This window comes from Acipenser ruthenus, chromosome 8 (genome assembly GCF_902713425.1).
Source record: "Acipenser ruthenus chromosome 8, fAciRut3.2 maternal haplotype, whole genome shotgun sequence".
Lineage (NCBI taxonomy): Eukaryota > Metazoa > Chordata > Actinopteri > Acipenseriformes > Acipenseridae > Acipenser > Acipenser ruthenus.
In genome coordinates, this window is record NC_081196.1 from 32,411,851 (window position 1) to 32,427,474 (window position 15,624).

A 15,624-nucleotide genomic window follows, 5' to 3' on the forward strand; every position below is an offset into this window, starting at 1 on the left:
GGTTAGACAGTGCTTGTGCATCCCTCATATGCTGCCGTTCCTTCTCCTTCGCGATGGCTCTGGTAGACATTATCCAATACATAATGTTCGTTGGTGATCGTCTTCGAATTGAAAGGGGAACGTTAGGTTACTTACCTTAACCCTGGTTCCCTGAAAGAGAAGACGACCACCAACCGCAAGGTTGCATTGGTCGCCCTCACGGGTTCGATGGAAAAAGAAAAATGGCTTCCTCAGGGTGACAGTTTTATTCCCTCAGTGGGCAGGACCGAGTGCATCATCCCAGGAAGGGGCCTATCGGCAGCTCTGGTATAGAGAGCTCAGCGATACCTACCCAATGGGCAGGCCAGGCCCTGGTACTCTCCTGCCTAGACTACTGTAACTCCCTCCTGGCTGGCCTCCCTGCGTCCGCCACCCGTCCGCTCCAGCTCATCCAGAACTCTGCTGCCCGCCTGGTGTTCTCTCTGCCTCGCTTCGCCCACGCTACTCCACTACTCCGCTCGCTCCACTGGCTCCCGATCACCGCTCGCATCCAGTTCAAGACTCTTGTACTAGCCTACAGATGCCTTGACCAGACTGCACCCAGCTACCTCCAGACCCTCATCTTTCCCTACACCCCCACTCGACCTCTCCGCTCCGCCTGCACTAGAAGACTGGCTCTACCTCCTCTACGCTCCCCTGCCTCCAGAGCCCGCTCCTTCTCCACCCTTGCTCCGCAGTGGTGGAATGACCTTCCTACAGATATCAGGACTGCCCAGTCCCTGACCACATTCCGGCGCCTCCTTAAGACTCACCTCTTCAAACAGCACCTGTAGAACTCCTCTGTTTGTATCCTGGGACACTATCACCCTTCATTTAATTGTGCTTTATTTTGCTCTTATCTGCCCCCTATTTTACTGCATTTAATCCTGTACTTCAGAATACTGTAATCTGCCAAGTGTTTAACCTGTAGTATTTTGTATTTAATCATATCCTGATGTAACTATCACTATTTAATCATATCCTGATGTAACTATCACTATTATCTGCTGTATTATTGAATTGTGGTTTGTCACACTTGAACAAAAGTTATTGTATTTCTTGCTCTTATTGTATTACTTGTACTGTAACACTTGAAATGTATTTGCTTACGATTGTAAGTTGCCCTGGATAAGGGCGTCTGCTAAGAAATAAATAATAATAATAATAATAATAATGTTCATTGGTGGTTGTCTTCTCTTTCAGGGAACTAGGGTTACAGTAAGTAACCTAACGTTTTGTTTGCAGTATTTCCTTTATTAGATTGATGTTGCAGATAAACCCACTTTTTTCTCTGTCTTCGCTAGAACTTTGCATAATGCTAATCATACATGGATCTAAATGTGTTTGTAAAGTATCATACAGATTGTATTTACCAATTTTCTGTTTAAAACTACAACATGTTTGATAAACTGCATTGTGGTTTGTGAATTCAGGTGGTTACAGCTACTGTACAGTACTTCAGAACACATTTGCAAATAGCTTTCCAAACAACTGTCGACTATAACGACTTTACTGTAAAGTACTACTAAGTACTATGCTTAAATGTGTATAACTGATCAAAACTCGTGCCCATCCTCCACTTACGTCCGTTGGAGCGATGAAGAGGCTCAGGTGTTAATATCCATAAGAGAAGAGGATATGATGAGGCAACTTGATACAATGCACAACACGAACAACCCACTCCCAAAATAAAATGTGGTGTGGAATTTTTGTGACTTCTTGGGAATCAACAATACTCAATATTCCAATTCTTTATTTAGCAGAAGCAGTTGTACAAGTACAGTGCAAATGAGGATGCTATATTTGGTATAAAGAGATACAAAATAAGCTAATGAAACAAAAATGTGATACAAAATAAAAGTACACCATCAGGTTACAAAAAATAAAGATAGCAAAGCATCTCTAATAGCAGGACCCTCTTCGTATCACTGTTGTGCAATTCTTGCTGGAGGCTGAGGTAGCTGTTCCTCTGCTTGCCTGAACACCTCTTTACGGTCATGGCACAGACTGTGCAGGATACAGCAGGCAGTAATAATTTCACTTCAGTACACTTCAGTAGTATCCGCCACCTCCCTTTCAATAGCCCAAACACCTGTTCAACCACCACTCGGATTTGGCCCAGTTTATTATTAATAAAAATATACTAAAAACACTAAAACTAATAATAAAAAAGCAGGCACTATCCATCAGCAAATCAGATCTTTAATAACCATTTACGTCAAACACGATGACACGTGGAATCTTTCTCGACAAACTGTTCTCTGCTCATGTAAACAGTATTTTGGGGGATTTCAAGGTTAACATCATGAGAATCTAAGTGGGCCGTCAGCATGTCTAATTTAAATCTGACCCCCCCCCCCCTCCACCTCACCTTCATTTGCATAGCGTTCGGGGAAAAGTAGGCGTTCCAAAGGGAATGAGAGGCTTTTCATGTATAAACAAAAAGGCACCATGTCCATATTTATTTCATGATAAACAGATGTCTCGAGAAAAGTCAAACACTCATATAACGTGGGCTAATGATTTAATGTATTTGTACTTTATTAATAACATCTAAACCATTAGGAATAATAAAGAATGAGCCAAGAGTGGTTTAACTGGTAACATTCCTGGCATCTGATCTTGATGTCTCCAACAGTTAGCATGTTTCCAGTCTGGTTGATCAGTCAGTGTGGGGTTTGTAACTTTGAGGTTCTGCTATATGGTCATACAGGCTGTGGATAACATAACTATCTGTCACATTGTGTTTCATTCACAAAACATTAAAAAGATTGTATTCACTATCACTGAGCATATCCTGAGAAATTGGAAAGCTCCAGTTCTACAGACACCACCACAGAGAAAGTCTGATCACTAAAGTCTCATAAACAATAGTGGTATTGTTTTGTAGTGACCGATATTAACTATTAACTAAAATAAAAATGTAAAATACTGTATGTGGAAAATTAGCCCATTTTGTTAAAATATAACCCCATCTTTGTTTTTCCTGCTTGTACAAATTAAACATTTTCAAGCTGGAAAAAAATAAGCTTTTTTTAGTAATACAATATTGTGAATACATCAATGTTCCCCCACCCCCTCCTTCCTCATTTTAAGTGTTGTTAGTCAGTAATCTTAAAAAAAAAAAAATCAATTTAATAGAAGTTCTCAATAAGATAATGTGAGCAAATGCTGTGATTTGCTTTATGAAAAGATCTAATTAGTGTTGGCTCCTGAATCCACAGTCCTGTGCAGCAATTATATTTGTTTTGTAATCACAAATAAACTGAAACAAGATGATCTCTCAATACATGGAGGGATTGTGCTTCTTGGGATAAATATTCTAATTACCAATAAACGAAAAACTGGGTTTATAACAGCAGTTCAGTAAATATTAGTTCCTATGTTTTACTTCTTACTAGTCTAAAAAGTGCTCCCACCCTATCAAGAAGTCCAGTTAAGAAGTTCTTCATTCAGTGAAATTACAGCAGGGACCAGCTGTCCTTCTTTTACAAAGTCTCCTGCAATGATGTTGATGGCACCGGGGCTGGGCCCTGGTGTCTGTTTCTGAACCCACTCCAACAGCACCGGGTAAGTAGACATGACCAAGCCATTCAAAGACTCAGTTGGATGAGAAACAATGTACTTAGCATCTTCTGTCAGGTTTATGCCTGCAACAAAAAATCCAGCTGGAAAAACAAAATGAAAAAAATAGAAAAGTAAAATGTATACAAATCTCTAACTTTTCCAAATATCTCATAGAATATGCAGGGTGATTCAAACACAAGATAACACTTTGAATTTGACCATAAACACATACATGTGAGGAAAGGTTTTAGGTATGTGAGAAATTTCTGTTTTATATGGGTAATTGTGAACAGGCTGGCTCATGTGATGGCGTCAGGCCAGGAAAATACAGACAACAGTGCAGGGATATGAATGCGCTGTTGCACGGTTTAATAATAAAGTTTAAAGAAAACAGAACAGTAATGCAAGTGAGCTAATTGTGCACTCCCCATGCCCCCATACAAAATACCCATTTTAATCTTCACCTGAAGTGATTGTACAGTACCTTTGCCTAAATACAAATATACATTTTAAAATCACCAACCCACACTTTGTGCACCACTACACACATACACATAAACATCCCACATACAACAAAAACACAAAATACACACAGGGGCGGGGCAACCCGCCACAGTAATAATGAGTGCAATTCTGAATGTCCTTACCTGGACGGCCATGCTGCTTTCTCCTCTCAATCTCCTGAATAAGGGCCTCTGCTTTGCATTTGTTAGCCCACCAGTAGGAGATGTGTGGCCAAAGGTCATCGTAGAAATTCATGATGTCATTTTCATAAGATATTATCACTTGGTATCCTAAGCGCCAGAGATTCCTCAGTGTTACAGTCTCCTGAAATGAAAAGGACCAAAACTAGGTCACGAAAAAACTTGTGCTAAGGAATGCCCTTATCATGCTATGTCAGATAGAATCTATCTCAATGGGGAGGAGATTGGGATCATATTGATAGACTTTTGGCCATCCTATAGTCTGAGAGAGGCAAGGCTGATGGCTAATCTGGGCAAGTGTGCATTTGGCAAGCAAGAGACCTAATATCTTGGCTACATCATGGATAATGGTCGGGTATAGCCGGTTGTCTCTGAAGTCCACGCTTTGGTGGAAACGACTATTCCGAAAACCAAGACTCAGGTGAGATCACTACTGGGGTTAGCAGGCTATTCCCACTGCTTTATCCCTGAGTTCTCCACTGTAGTTAACCCCCTGGGTGATCTCACTAAGAAGACTGCACCAAAATTAGTGAAGTGGACAGGGGAATGTCAGGGGGCCTTTGATATGATTAAGAGGAAGCATTAGGGGACGTAGCGTTAGCCAAATGTTCTTTCGGCTTCACTGAGGGGCGAGAATTGTGACAGAGAGAGAAGGAATCTGAGCTGCAAATCTCCCTCCTGACTAGAAAGGGTGCTGTGTAAGGTTGGTGGTATGCTTTCCCATTGACGGGTCGACTCGATGGTAGGTGGAAACTGGGGCAAGGAGCGATTGGATAGACCATGGCGCCAGGCTGATCAAAATGGATTTGTTTAGCAAACTCGCAGCTACGCACTTCCTCCAAAATGTCTGACTTCCAGTTCCTACCTACCATTGAGTTGCCCCATCTTTGGGAATGCATACTACCAACCTTACACAGCGCCCTTTCTGGTTGGGAGATTTGCAGCTCAGATTCCAGACTGTCACAGGGTGCATCATCTTTTTTACAAAGGGGTCCTAAAATGGGTCTTTCTCTTTTATTAAATAAATTATCCATAATAACTTAATTGCTGTAACTGTTACTATAGAAGCCCCCAATTTTTATTTTATTTTTTCCCAGTAATAAACTTCATACGTCTCCTGTAACAGTTTTAGTTGGTTGAACTTCATGTGTCCTCTTGTAGTATTTATTAGTTGTACAGTTGAACAGTTTTGTCACTACAGATATAATTCCACTGCCTCATCCCAGGTATAGCTGAGCTGGGCGGTCTGGGTGAGGTGTAGTTAAAGATGGCTATCTGTGTTCCAGTGTAATTTTATCAGGTATCACTGACTGAGGAAGTAGTAGTGCAGTAGTAAAGGTCATCGTGCAGCAGTAAAATGTCACGTTGGACTGTGAATAAATGCAAGCAAGCGAAGTTCAAACATTTGTGGCTGTTAGTAACGAGGTTTCGTCACGCAATGAGAAAAGCGGTGGAAAACAACCGCTATTGTTCAAAACAGTTTGTCTCTTTAGCACACGCCTTTTGATGACGTACTTCCGCACAGCAGTTTGGCCCTGTTGGGTATGAGATACAAAACTTTACTGTCTGAGGTCTACCTAAGGTAGTGGAAACAAGGCATAATTGTTAATTGTAGCCATAGTGGTCCTGAAGAAAATTGGTCGATTTGAGGCACATCCAATCGACATTCAAAGGTCATACTTACATATTTTGGACATAGTTTTGGACCAAATGTGTTCTGTATTGAATGAATCAGATGTTGATGGAGCTCTTGATTTAATCCAAGAAAGTGGCTGAATGACAAGATAACAACTTCTTTGGGATGTGCCTCCAGCCACTCTCTGATCTCTTTTAGTACAACCTGCGTTTAAGCCAAACAAATAATGTGTTAGACAGCCAATAACTATCATTTGCATAAAATGGATCATAACTCATTATACCTTCACTTGCTGGTGTAGACTGCAACTTGTCATGAACATTATGGGTTATGGATAAAACTTAATCTTAAATTTAAGAACAATTGGTATAAAAAAATAAAAAAAATAATAAAAAAGTAGTAGTCGCCAATTGATTTTAGCCCATTTTTCTCCCAATTTGAAATATCCAATTATATTTTAGGCTCAGCTCACCACTACCACCCCTGCACTGACTCGGGAGTGGCGAAGACGAACACACGCTGTCCTCTGAAGTGTGTGCCGTCATCTTCTTTTTCACTCTGCAGGCCTGCCATGCAGCCAACCCAGAGCTACAGTGTCGGAGGACAATGCAGATCTGGGCAGCTTACAGGCAAGCCCGCAGGTCCCTGGCCAGTACACAGGGGTCGATAGTGTGTGCGGTGAGCCGTGGACACCCTGGCTGACCTAAGCCCTCCTCCCCCCCACCCCCCCACCCCTCCACCCCTCCACCCCTCCGGGTGGCACTCAGCCAATTGTGCGCCACCCCCTGGGAACTCCCTTCCACGGTCGGCAGTGGAATAGCCTGGACTTGAACCGGAGACCTCCAGGCTACAGGGCGCATCCTGCACTCCACGCAGAGCGCCTTTAATGGATGCACCTTTCGGGAGCCCAAAAAAAAAAAAAAAAAAAAAAAGGAGAGGCTAAATCAAATAAAAAAAATAAAAAAAAAACCTTAGTGAGGTTTTTATCCACTCAGAGAAGGATCTTTGCCAATTGCAGTTTAAAAAAAATTGAAAACCAGAAGAAAAACAAAGCATTGCCTCTTCAACAGAAAACAAGATAGGGACAGACACAATAAAAAAAAAATCTCCTATAAACCTATAAATGTATGCATGCCAATACCTATTTGTAGGCCAATATTTAAAAACTTCATTGAAAAAAAAATACTTCTCAGGTTTACTTTTAAGCTTCCATTTACCGATACAAATAAAGCAAACAAACTATATATTGAAAATAAGGCGATGTTTTTGTAAATGTATGTACATGATCTTGCCTTCCATTCAAAAATAATGGCAAAACATTAGCTTGATAAAAGCATGTTAAGTCAAGAATAGCCATCGCAATAAACTTTTGTAATGGAACCTGCTGATATTTGTCGCTGGAATCTCCCTTACCTCAACAGTAATAGTAGTATACACGCCATGGTAAAAATACAGGTCACAGGAGTCATCACTGGGTTTGTGAGCAATCCTTAAGTCACAGTATCGCACTCCCTCATCTAGCTGCTCCTTCACAGTGGATTCCTGAACAGCAGAAACCAAAGCAGAACAATGAGAAATGTATTATGTTGAAACATTATGCTACTTGCCTTTAGGGGCTTAATCAGACAATTTAAAGCACTTCAGATACATTAGATACTAGTTTGGTTCTAGTTTTGTAAAATGTACATTTCTTTCTCTCATTTTTTAAATATAAAAGGTTATTAACTTTCCTTATAATTTGAGAATTTGTTTCAAAACATAATCCAAGTAAATACCAAACTTGATAGAATTATCACTTTATATGTATTGTAACAAAGTGTGCGACAGTAGATACAAGTCTGAGAATGACCAGAGCTGTTTCCCTATTAAAGTGGCCTTATTGCAGTACTATTGGACTAACCACTAGAGGGCGTTAGGGTATGGGTTTGGCTCAGGATTACCTGATTAAGGAAATGCGTAATTAGCCAGGTAATTATTAGAACAGGTGCCAATGGTTAACTGGTCAAGAACAGGTATATAAACTCTGTTCACCTGGGGTTGGGTGTTCAGAAGGAGGTGAACAGGTCTGTGTGAAGGCGGGTAGGGGTAGGGGTAGGGGTAGGGGTAGGGGTAGGGGTAGGGGTAGGGGTAGGGGTAGGGGTAGGGGTAGGGGTGCCTAAAAGAAAGGTATTTTGAGATTGGTATTGTGTTCCCTTTTAATTTGAAGATGACCAACAACCATACTTTTGGGATATACCTGCCACAGGTCAGGTATTCACGGAGCATTTTATATCAAAGCTGCCGATAGGCCTCTCTGTGGAGTGACGGCCTCAATCCCGCCTCAGCGAGGTAATAGATAGTCACTGCACTGAGCTCTCTCGCTTTTGCTTCTCACTACCAGGTTAGTAAGGTAGGTATAACTAACCTCTTCCAGTTGTGTGATCAACTCTTTTTAAAAAGAGCTTTTTCTTCGAGTTTTCTGTAGTTCCCTGGCAAATTATTGCTGGAAGTCAGCTTGTCTACAGTGGGGTATGACAGTACAAAACTCAAACAACTTAAGTTCTTCAATAAAAAAAAACAAAGAAAACTTGTATGTATTAGAAGGGTTATGTCCTACAGAAGAATTTCATAAGAACGTAAAGTAAGTTACAATGGCAATGCACTGTTTCTAAACAAAGGGTAGTTGGTAGCACACAGACATAATGGTAAGAACCATCACCTGCAGTGCTGCTTGTATCACAACGGTATGAACCAAATAGTACAGTTTAATATGACCATTTCAGGACCACTATGCGTTATACGTTCCAAATCCTTTGGTTTCCTATTGCTGGCAATGCTGTGTTTTTCTACCAGTTATGTTGAGGGTCCTTAATACCAATACAGGCCAGGGATGTTTTTTTGTGTCACAAGGGAACTGTCACAGCCCTGATACTAAGACAAATTGTAGTTTAGTTTTATATTTTCTGTTCACGTGGTGTATTTATCTTTGTGGTTAATATTTGGAAATAAAGCTCTTACAATAAACACACATTTAAAAACTATTGGCGACTTCTGCTTTAAAAACTGTAGTATTAGCAGCAATTTAGTTGTGTTTTTGTATTGCAATGTGCAGTAACAGTAGTCGCAGCTGCTCCAGTCATAACCCCCCACACGCTCCACTTCCAACATGATTTCTGGTAATGAATGATTTGCACATCTGTGTGAAGCGCACCCACCCAGTTTGCTGTCTGCCTCCCCAATGTCAGCAAGTCAAAGTGGGTGCCACTCGGGTCAAACAAAGCGACTCTGAAATCAGTTCCAACATCAGCTTGGTTTTAGTTGTGAATCTGATGGTTTAGTATGAATAGAGACTGAGGCCTTTGCTGTAAATGTTCTGAAGCAGATTGAACTCTATCCTACTGATGGAAGCGGTGGCACTGGCAGTCTGCTATAGCCGCAGATCAAGTCATCTCAATCCCAGTGGCTGATGGAAACAAGCCATTAGTCTAACGTATAAGAGGAGAATCAGTCGCACGAACAAAGATCTGGATAGAACATTCAAGAAAGTAATGCAATGTGTCATTTGAAGCTGGGGTCAACTGAAAGACAGCAGGGTTCTGTTCAGTTGATCTAAATGGTTGCAGATGTACATGTATATGCTTGTTTAAATAGGCCCTGCAACGGTAAATATGTTTTTGTTTCGTTATAAATATGGTTAGTTTGATTTAAAAATGAAAATGTTTAAATTTTGGATATGGCAGGGCTGGGAGGCTAAACTTCCCTCCCTGTCTAATTGAAAGGAATGTGCAGCAGGTGGCCAGGTGTCAATTACAAAAAATGATAATCAATTAACCTGCCTTTAAAAAGTCTGGAAAGCCAATCCTTTTGTTCTTTTGTTTGGGTCTGTTCTTTGTGTACCAGTGTGGAGACGCATGGCTGTGTGGCTATCCAGGGAAAGTGGACCAAGACCAAGGACCACGTGTGTTAACCGGGATCCTGATTCATGGCAAGAATTAATTTAGGGGATTTTAATACCACCAAAGTTTATTTAGTTTGTGCAGGGAGACGGTTCCTGAAGTGGGATCTCCCTTTTATTTAATGGGAGTAGACTAGAGCATGGCCCGAGCTTGGCCACCTTTTGTTTTTTGGTTGCTTTTGTACAGTGTTTTGTTTTGCCTTTTTGTAAATATGTACACTGTTTGTATATATCCTTCCGCACCAGGTGTACCATTGCTGGCACCCTAGTGGTGGACACCAATCACTGCAACTGCCTGGGATTTTCAATAAAACCTGAAACGCTGCACTGGTGTCCAATCACAAACCCTCTGTGTGTCTCTCAGCGGATACCCACACAGTAACAGTACACCCCTGTTACAGACCATCTATAGTGTTTTTTCACAGGCAGAAAAACAAACCCTATTTTAATTATCCCACTTATCTAGGAAACAAAAACACCCTAATCTAACTAGTACTTTACAAGCACAAAACACTATAGATTATCTCTTCGTGAATTGCCGCAAATTGAAAAGCTGACATTCCCTTGACCTCTTTTTACTATAATTATTACCTTGAAACTGTGGGAACAAAAATGAATAATCCCTGTTTTGAAACGTTGTTGCTGTTTTGGAAGTAAAAACAAGTGATTTTGTTACAACAGCTTTTAAACTCAATAACATTCTTGGAATATTTCCTTCCTGATTTACACACACACACACAGCAGTAATGTGTGGTTTTGAATTAACTAAAATAATTAGAAATTATTGTGAAGTGCACTTTTAAAATTTGTATTTGATGTTTGCCAAAAACAAAACACAAATGTTCTCTTTGGACACAGTATAGGAGTGCTACACCAGTTCTTTAAAAAAATAATTAAATTTTCATACCTGTGTTATGGACCATTTGTATACAAATGGTCGGATGATGGGTTTCATGTATTTATCCAATTTCTTTAAGAAATCTGGCTGAGTATGATCAACTGGGGATCTGTTGTTCTTATCCAGGCAATATGTTATGCTGTTGTGGCTTCCTTGATAAAAAAAATAGCAACAGGCATTAGTTTAAAACACATCTGTTGCACTAGAAATAAACAACATGAGTACATTTAAGTGACCTTAAGTTAATTAGATGTTACTAGCGTTACAAATAAAACCATCAAGTCAATGTTTTAGGAGTGCTAAAACATTGCTGAACTTGACTGCAAAATGGAATATAAACGCAGCATTCTTTCTGATGAAATTGAGTGCACAGAAGGCTATAAAATGTAAAATGATTGTGAGGAACTGCTCACTTACCTACAGTACCTGCACATTCATAAGAGAAGCAGTGAAAATTGTATGGAGTACAAATAAAGGGACTTTTAATGGGGGGGTGCGGGGCGGGGGGGGGGGGGGGGGTGGAATTAGGGTGAACCAGTTAGTTGATAGATACCGGTATGTGGTTTAGCTGTGGTTGAGCTGTGTTTCTTTAGGTGTTCTTATTCCATGTGTTAATAAAATATGCTTGGTAACAGCATTACATAATCATATTTAAATAATTTGAATAAGCCTTATTAAACACAAATCTTAATTAAAAAGGCGTAGGAAGAACGTGCTTTCCATGTTACTTTTACTGGATAACAGTCTGTGTCAACACTGGATATGTTTCACATGAAAATACTACAGTGCAAGTTGCTGCAAATTAAAAATGCTAAGAAGCAGATATTTATTCTGTAGTAACATACATTAAAGAACATGTTCAAAAAAATTAATTGACAAGAATTATAATGGTACCTGGAATAGCAAGATTGTACAGGGGCACATCCAGCAGTTGGTCGGGTAATTGTGACATCCATCTGTCTGTCTGCAAACTTTTCAGTAATCCACCACTGGCAGACTCTGACGACACTGAACTCATCTTTTCTTAACTATAACCAGGAACAAATATGCACAAATATTCGATTGTGTCACTGTTTTAAATGAACATATATGTACCAATATGAAAACTGTTAAATTATCTTATTGATTATTGTTCAAATAATTAACATGTGTTGTATATAAGCTGTATCTCCTTGTTGCAATTTCAGTCACAATGTGCAAGGCAGCAGACCTGACAGACTTTAATGGTGAGATAATAGTAGGGGCTTTTCTGGCAGGTGTTTCCATAGTCAAGATTAAACAAATTATTGATGATTCATTTGTTTCAAAAGGAAAAACAACTATTAAAATAGAGCCATAACAGAGTTTTAAATGTCCTTTATTAACTCCAACTGTTGCAAGCAATAGCAAGCGCATACTTATTTAACTCAGTGACAAGTTCAAGGAGGCTGGAAGCTTGTCCCTCCTAAAACTATATCTGGGGAATGTAAACAAACTGAACTGTCAATTTGGTTTATTTTGTATCAAAGTACAGTTCCTAGAAGATTAAGTTAGAATAATATTGTAACAACAAGCGTGGGCAGAACCTTGTGTCTGTAGCCGGATTGTTTGGGACTTTTTATGCGTGTCGGACCATGCTCTGCAAGCCGGATATCAGATCATGCAACTTACAGACACCTGCTCAAGACAGTTTGGCACTAGTAATTGCTGGCACACAGGACTTAGTGAAGGCAATGCACGGGGACTTTGCAAAAGAGCTCGCCCTACTTAAACTATTGGATGCAACCTTGCACCAGCGGTGACCTCTCCTCACCAGTGCAGGAAAGGTTGACAAGAGACTGAGGGGTCCACCGGTCAGAGGCAGGGAGGTGATACAGCATTTACAATGTTTCATCTGTGTATGCCCGTGGGACTATTTAAGCAGTGCCTCTGGTTGGTGATGCACTGACAATGGTCTGAACATGTTCGTTGTGTGTACTGCAAATAAAGACCCTCCTGTTTTACTGAATACCCATGTCCTGATTCGTTTTTTACCTCCACATTACAATACAGTGAACTGCAGATGTAAAGAATCGCCGGTAATAATGAATAGGCTTTGTTCTCATCTATACAGTATTTAAAGTATAAACACAAATAACCACGTTGGTAAATATATTCTATATAAATTTAAACCCATTTCCTGTTTAACATTGTTTTACACGAAGAGGACTGAACCGATTAGGCACACATTCAATACTGACTAAAATACATAATTGTAGATTGAAGACACACGTGATAAAACAACCTATTTTTACCAATGAAAAAGTTTGTACGTAACATTTATCTCTAGGTGACAGTGGCGTGAAATGTGTTCATATTCACATACAGTATTGCTTTGTGACGAGTCTAGACTACTTTTATAAAAGGCAATCAACACCTGTACAAGTATGAATCTTGTATTAAATCTTCTGAGTTTGTTATACCGTTGTGTGATCTTTACCTGTAACAATGCGCTCTAATTGTAAATTGTTTTCAAAATATACTTACATATGTTTAAGTGACGTCACCACTCCAGCAGTCTAGTTGCTTCCTGGATTTCCCAATTGATGGCGTTAATAACCTGTTTTACTGGTTCTAATTGGACATGAAGTGTGTGACACACCCGTTCTTGAAATCAAACGTATTTGTAACTAGGTGCAATGTATGCCGGTGTTGCTGGCAGCTGGCAAGTTATATTATTGTATGTCATGAATTGGAAACGCCTGGTCTTTTCTTTGTGTTAGGTCGGGAGCGTCACCTCCATGGAGACAAAAGTGAAACAGGAGACCTAACTTGAAACGTGCCGTTTCCACCTTGCTATAAGGATACAGTATAAACAAAATGTATTGGTACTCATGTGCAGCATTACGTTGTTTTATTGTTAAACTATTATTATTTATTATTAAACTACACCTGCAGGACCACCACAAAATTACCATAAACTCAGACAAATTGGACTGCACTATTACTTGTAGCCAATCATCTGCGAGCAAGGCAGTTCTTCGCGTGACTGCAATATGAATCCATGGGCAAGCCTGCAGGATCCCATTTTGGCGCAATAAATAACTACTGTATTTGAGAAAAAAAGTCAACATATGCATTTACATATAATTATATTTAAAATACTGCGTGTATGATGCCATTATGAATTCCATCGAGCTCATACATTCTACAGTAAATGCGGATAGCGTTTCTACTGTATTTGTTGTCATGTCCTTGTTCAAGCATTTCTGTGCGTTTTTAGTTACGTTACTTTAGTTGCAGACGCCGTCATCAGTTACCCCGTGTTTTGTATCATCTTTGAAGTGTCTGCTCACCTGTGTTGGTGATGCCATGCCCCTGCTAATGTAATGTTAGAATCTCTTTGCAGCTGCTGTCAATTAAAACATATCTCGCATGTACATCAGTAGATGTTACAGTGAATCAGTTTGAGGTTTTCTTTCTCCAGCCAGAAAATCCTGCAGGGCAACAATGTTATTTCTGACTGCATGATTTGCTATACAATAGCACCACCTTCTGTTCAAAACGGATACAAACAGTTCTCAGCTATAGCGCAACTAATAATAATAATAATAATAATAACAATAATAATAATAATAATAATAATAATAATAATAATAATAATGACACCACATCAACAGCATTTGGTTTACCCACAAATCAGACGCAGTTTTTACACTTTAAAACGGGATTCTTGGATAGCCCCTTAGTACATTCTTCAGTTGCACTGATCACAAACCAGACCTCCCTGATTGTACAGTTTGCTCTGCCTCTCTGTATTTTTAACCTTTTACCACTCAACTATACTGGCAGCAAGAGTGAGCCCCTAGTTTATGACCCAGAAAAACAATGATCTCCTTTCTCTCTAAAAATTACATTTCACATGCTGAAACAATTTCAGTAAATGCATATAGATATCAAATGTAAATAGATTTTCCATGATTTATTTAGTCATTTAAAAATGAATGCGACCCTATTACACACGTTTGGTTTCACAAACCTTGATCAGCACTATTTTTGGACTATCTAATGTTACCTTAGGTAAGGGAGTCTGAGGTTAGACCTAAAGGGGATATCACATGTCCGTGGTGTATAAATAAAAATGAGTGCTTAACTTAATCTTAGCTTGTAATAAGAGACCAGAAAACCCATCCTGGCTCCTGAACAACTATTCCCTGCTCATTTATCAGAAGCCGAAATTATCGTCTTTCTGCCTTTAAATAAGAGGCTGTGAAAGCAGGACACATAAGAGATCTTTAACGATGTGTGTCTTGTTATGCTTTTAATTTAATTAGGAGCATGAAATGACTAGAAAGGTTACTCCAAACCATGTATAGCATGTTAGCACAGACAGGTACCTAGTTCCAATTTTCCCACCTACTTTTCTCTACTTGTTTAGGCTGTTCAGTATGCATGTCTAGTTGGGTCTGACTACGTATATACTGGTTATTGTAGGAGTTGTATTTTTCAACTAAGAAGGATACATAGTTTTCTGTTTGTAAAGTAAGGCAAAGTTTTGCAAGGGTGTTACAACTAAGAGTTTATGATACATAGATTGACATATGAGAAATTAATTTAAAAAAGCTGACCTTGAGTCTTTCTCCACCTCTGCAGGTACGGGTGTGCCAACCATAGTGAAGGCACAAGCAGCAAGCTGGTGATTTATGGAGGCACTGGTAAGTTCAGCAAGGTGAATTAAAATAGCTAGTGGCCACAGTGTAAAAGTAAAAGGAGAACATTAATTGCATGCACGAAAGATATATAAAGATCATTAGTTATTAGTAGTAGTATCTTGACCATCAGATTCTGGAAGTAGATTGATCATTTATAGATGTGTCCACAAGCATTCATGTTCCCCTTTAACAGTTGC

At 39.6% G+C, this 15,624-nt stretch overlaps 1 protein-coding gene across 1 annotated transcript; it reads right to left on the minus strand.

The window, feature by feature from the left end:
* Nucleotides 1–1,756: 1,756 nt before the first annotated feature.
* Nucleotides 1,757–14,174, minus strand: plcxd1 (phosphatidylinositol-specific phospholipase C, X domain containing 1). The gene is made up of 7 exons (XM_034012537.3): nucleotides 13,263–14,174; nucleotides 11,652–11,785; nucleotides 10,767–10,909; nucleotides 7,339–7,467; nucleotides 5,974–6,129; nucleotides 4,233–4,413; nucleotides 1,757–3,686 (listed from the first exon to the last, which is right to left on the minus strand). Exons 2-7 carry the CDS (start codon nucleotides 11,773–11,775, stop codon nucleotides 3,442–3,444), a joined length of 978 nt encoding a protein of 325 aa, XP_033868428.1. The 5' UTR covers nucleotides 11,776–11,785; nucleotides 13,263–14,174; the 3' UTR covers nucleotides 1,757–3,441.
* Nucleotides 14,175–15,624: the final 1,450 nt, after the last annotated feature.

Bases quoted from the DNA above. Each gene is read 5' to 3' on its own strand.
- plcxd1 (XM_034012537.3), bottom strand. From the start codon at position 11,775: ATGAGTTCAGTGTCGTCAGAGTCTGCCAGTGGTGGATTACTGAAAAGT. The intron at 10,910-11,651 runs GTACCATTATAA...TTTTTTATCAAG, and splicing joins GTACAATCTTGCTATTCCAG to GAAGCCACAACAGCATAACA. The intron at 4,414-5,973 runs GTAAGTATGACC...TTTTCATTTCAG, and splicing joins CAAAACTATGTCCAAAATAT to GAGACTGTAACACTGAGGAA.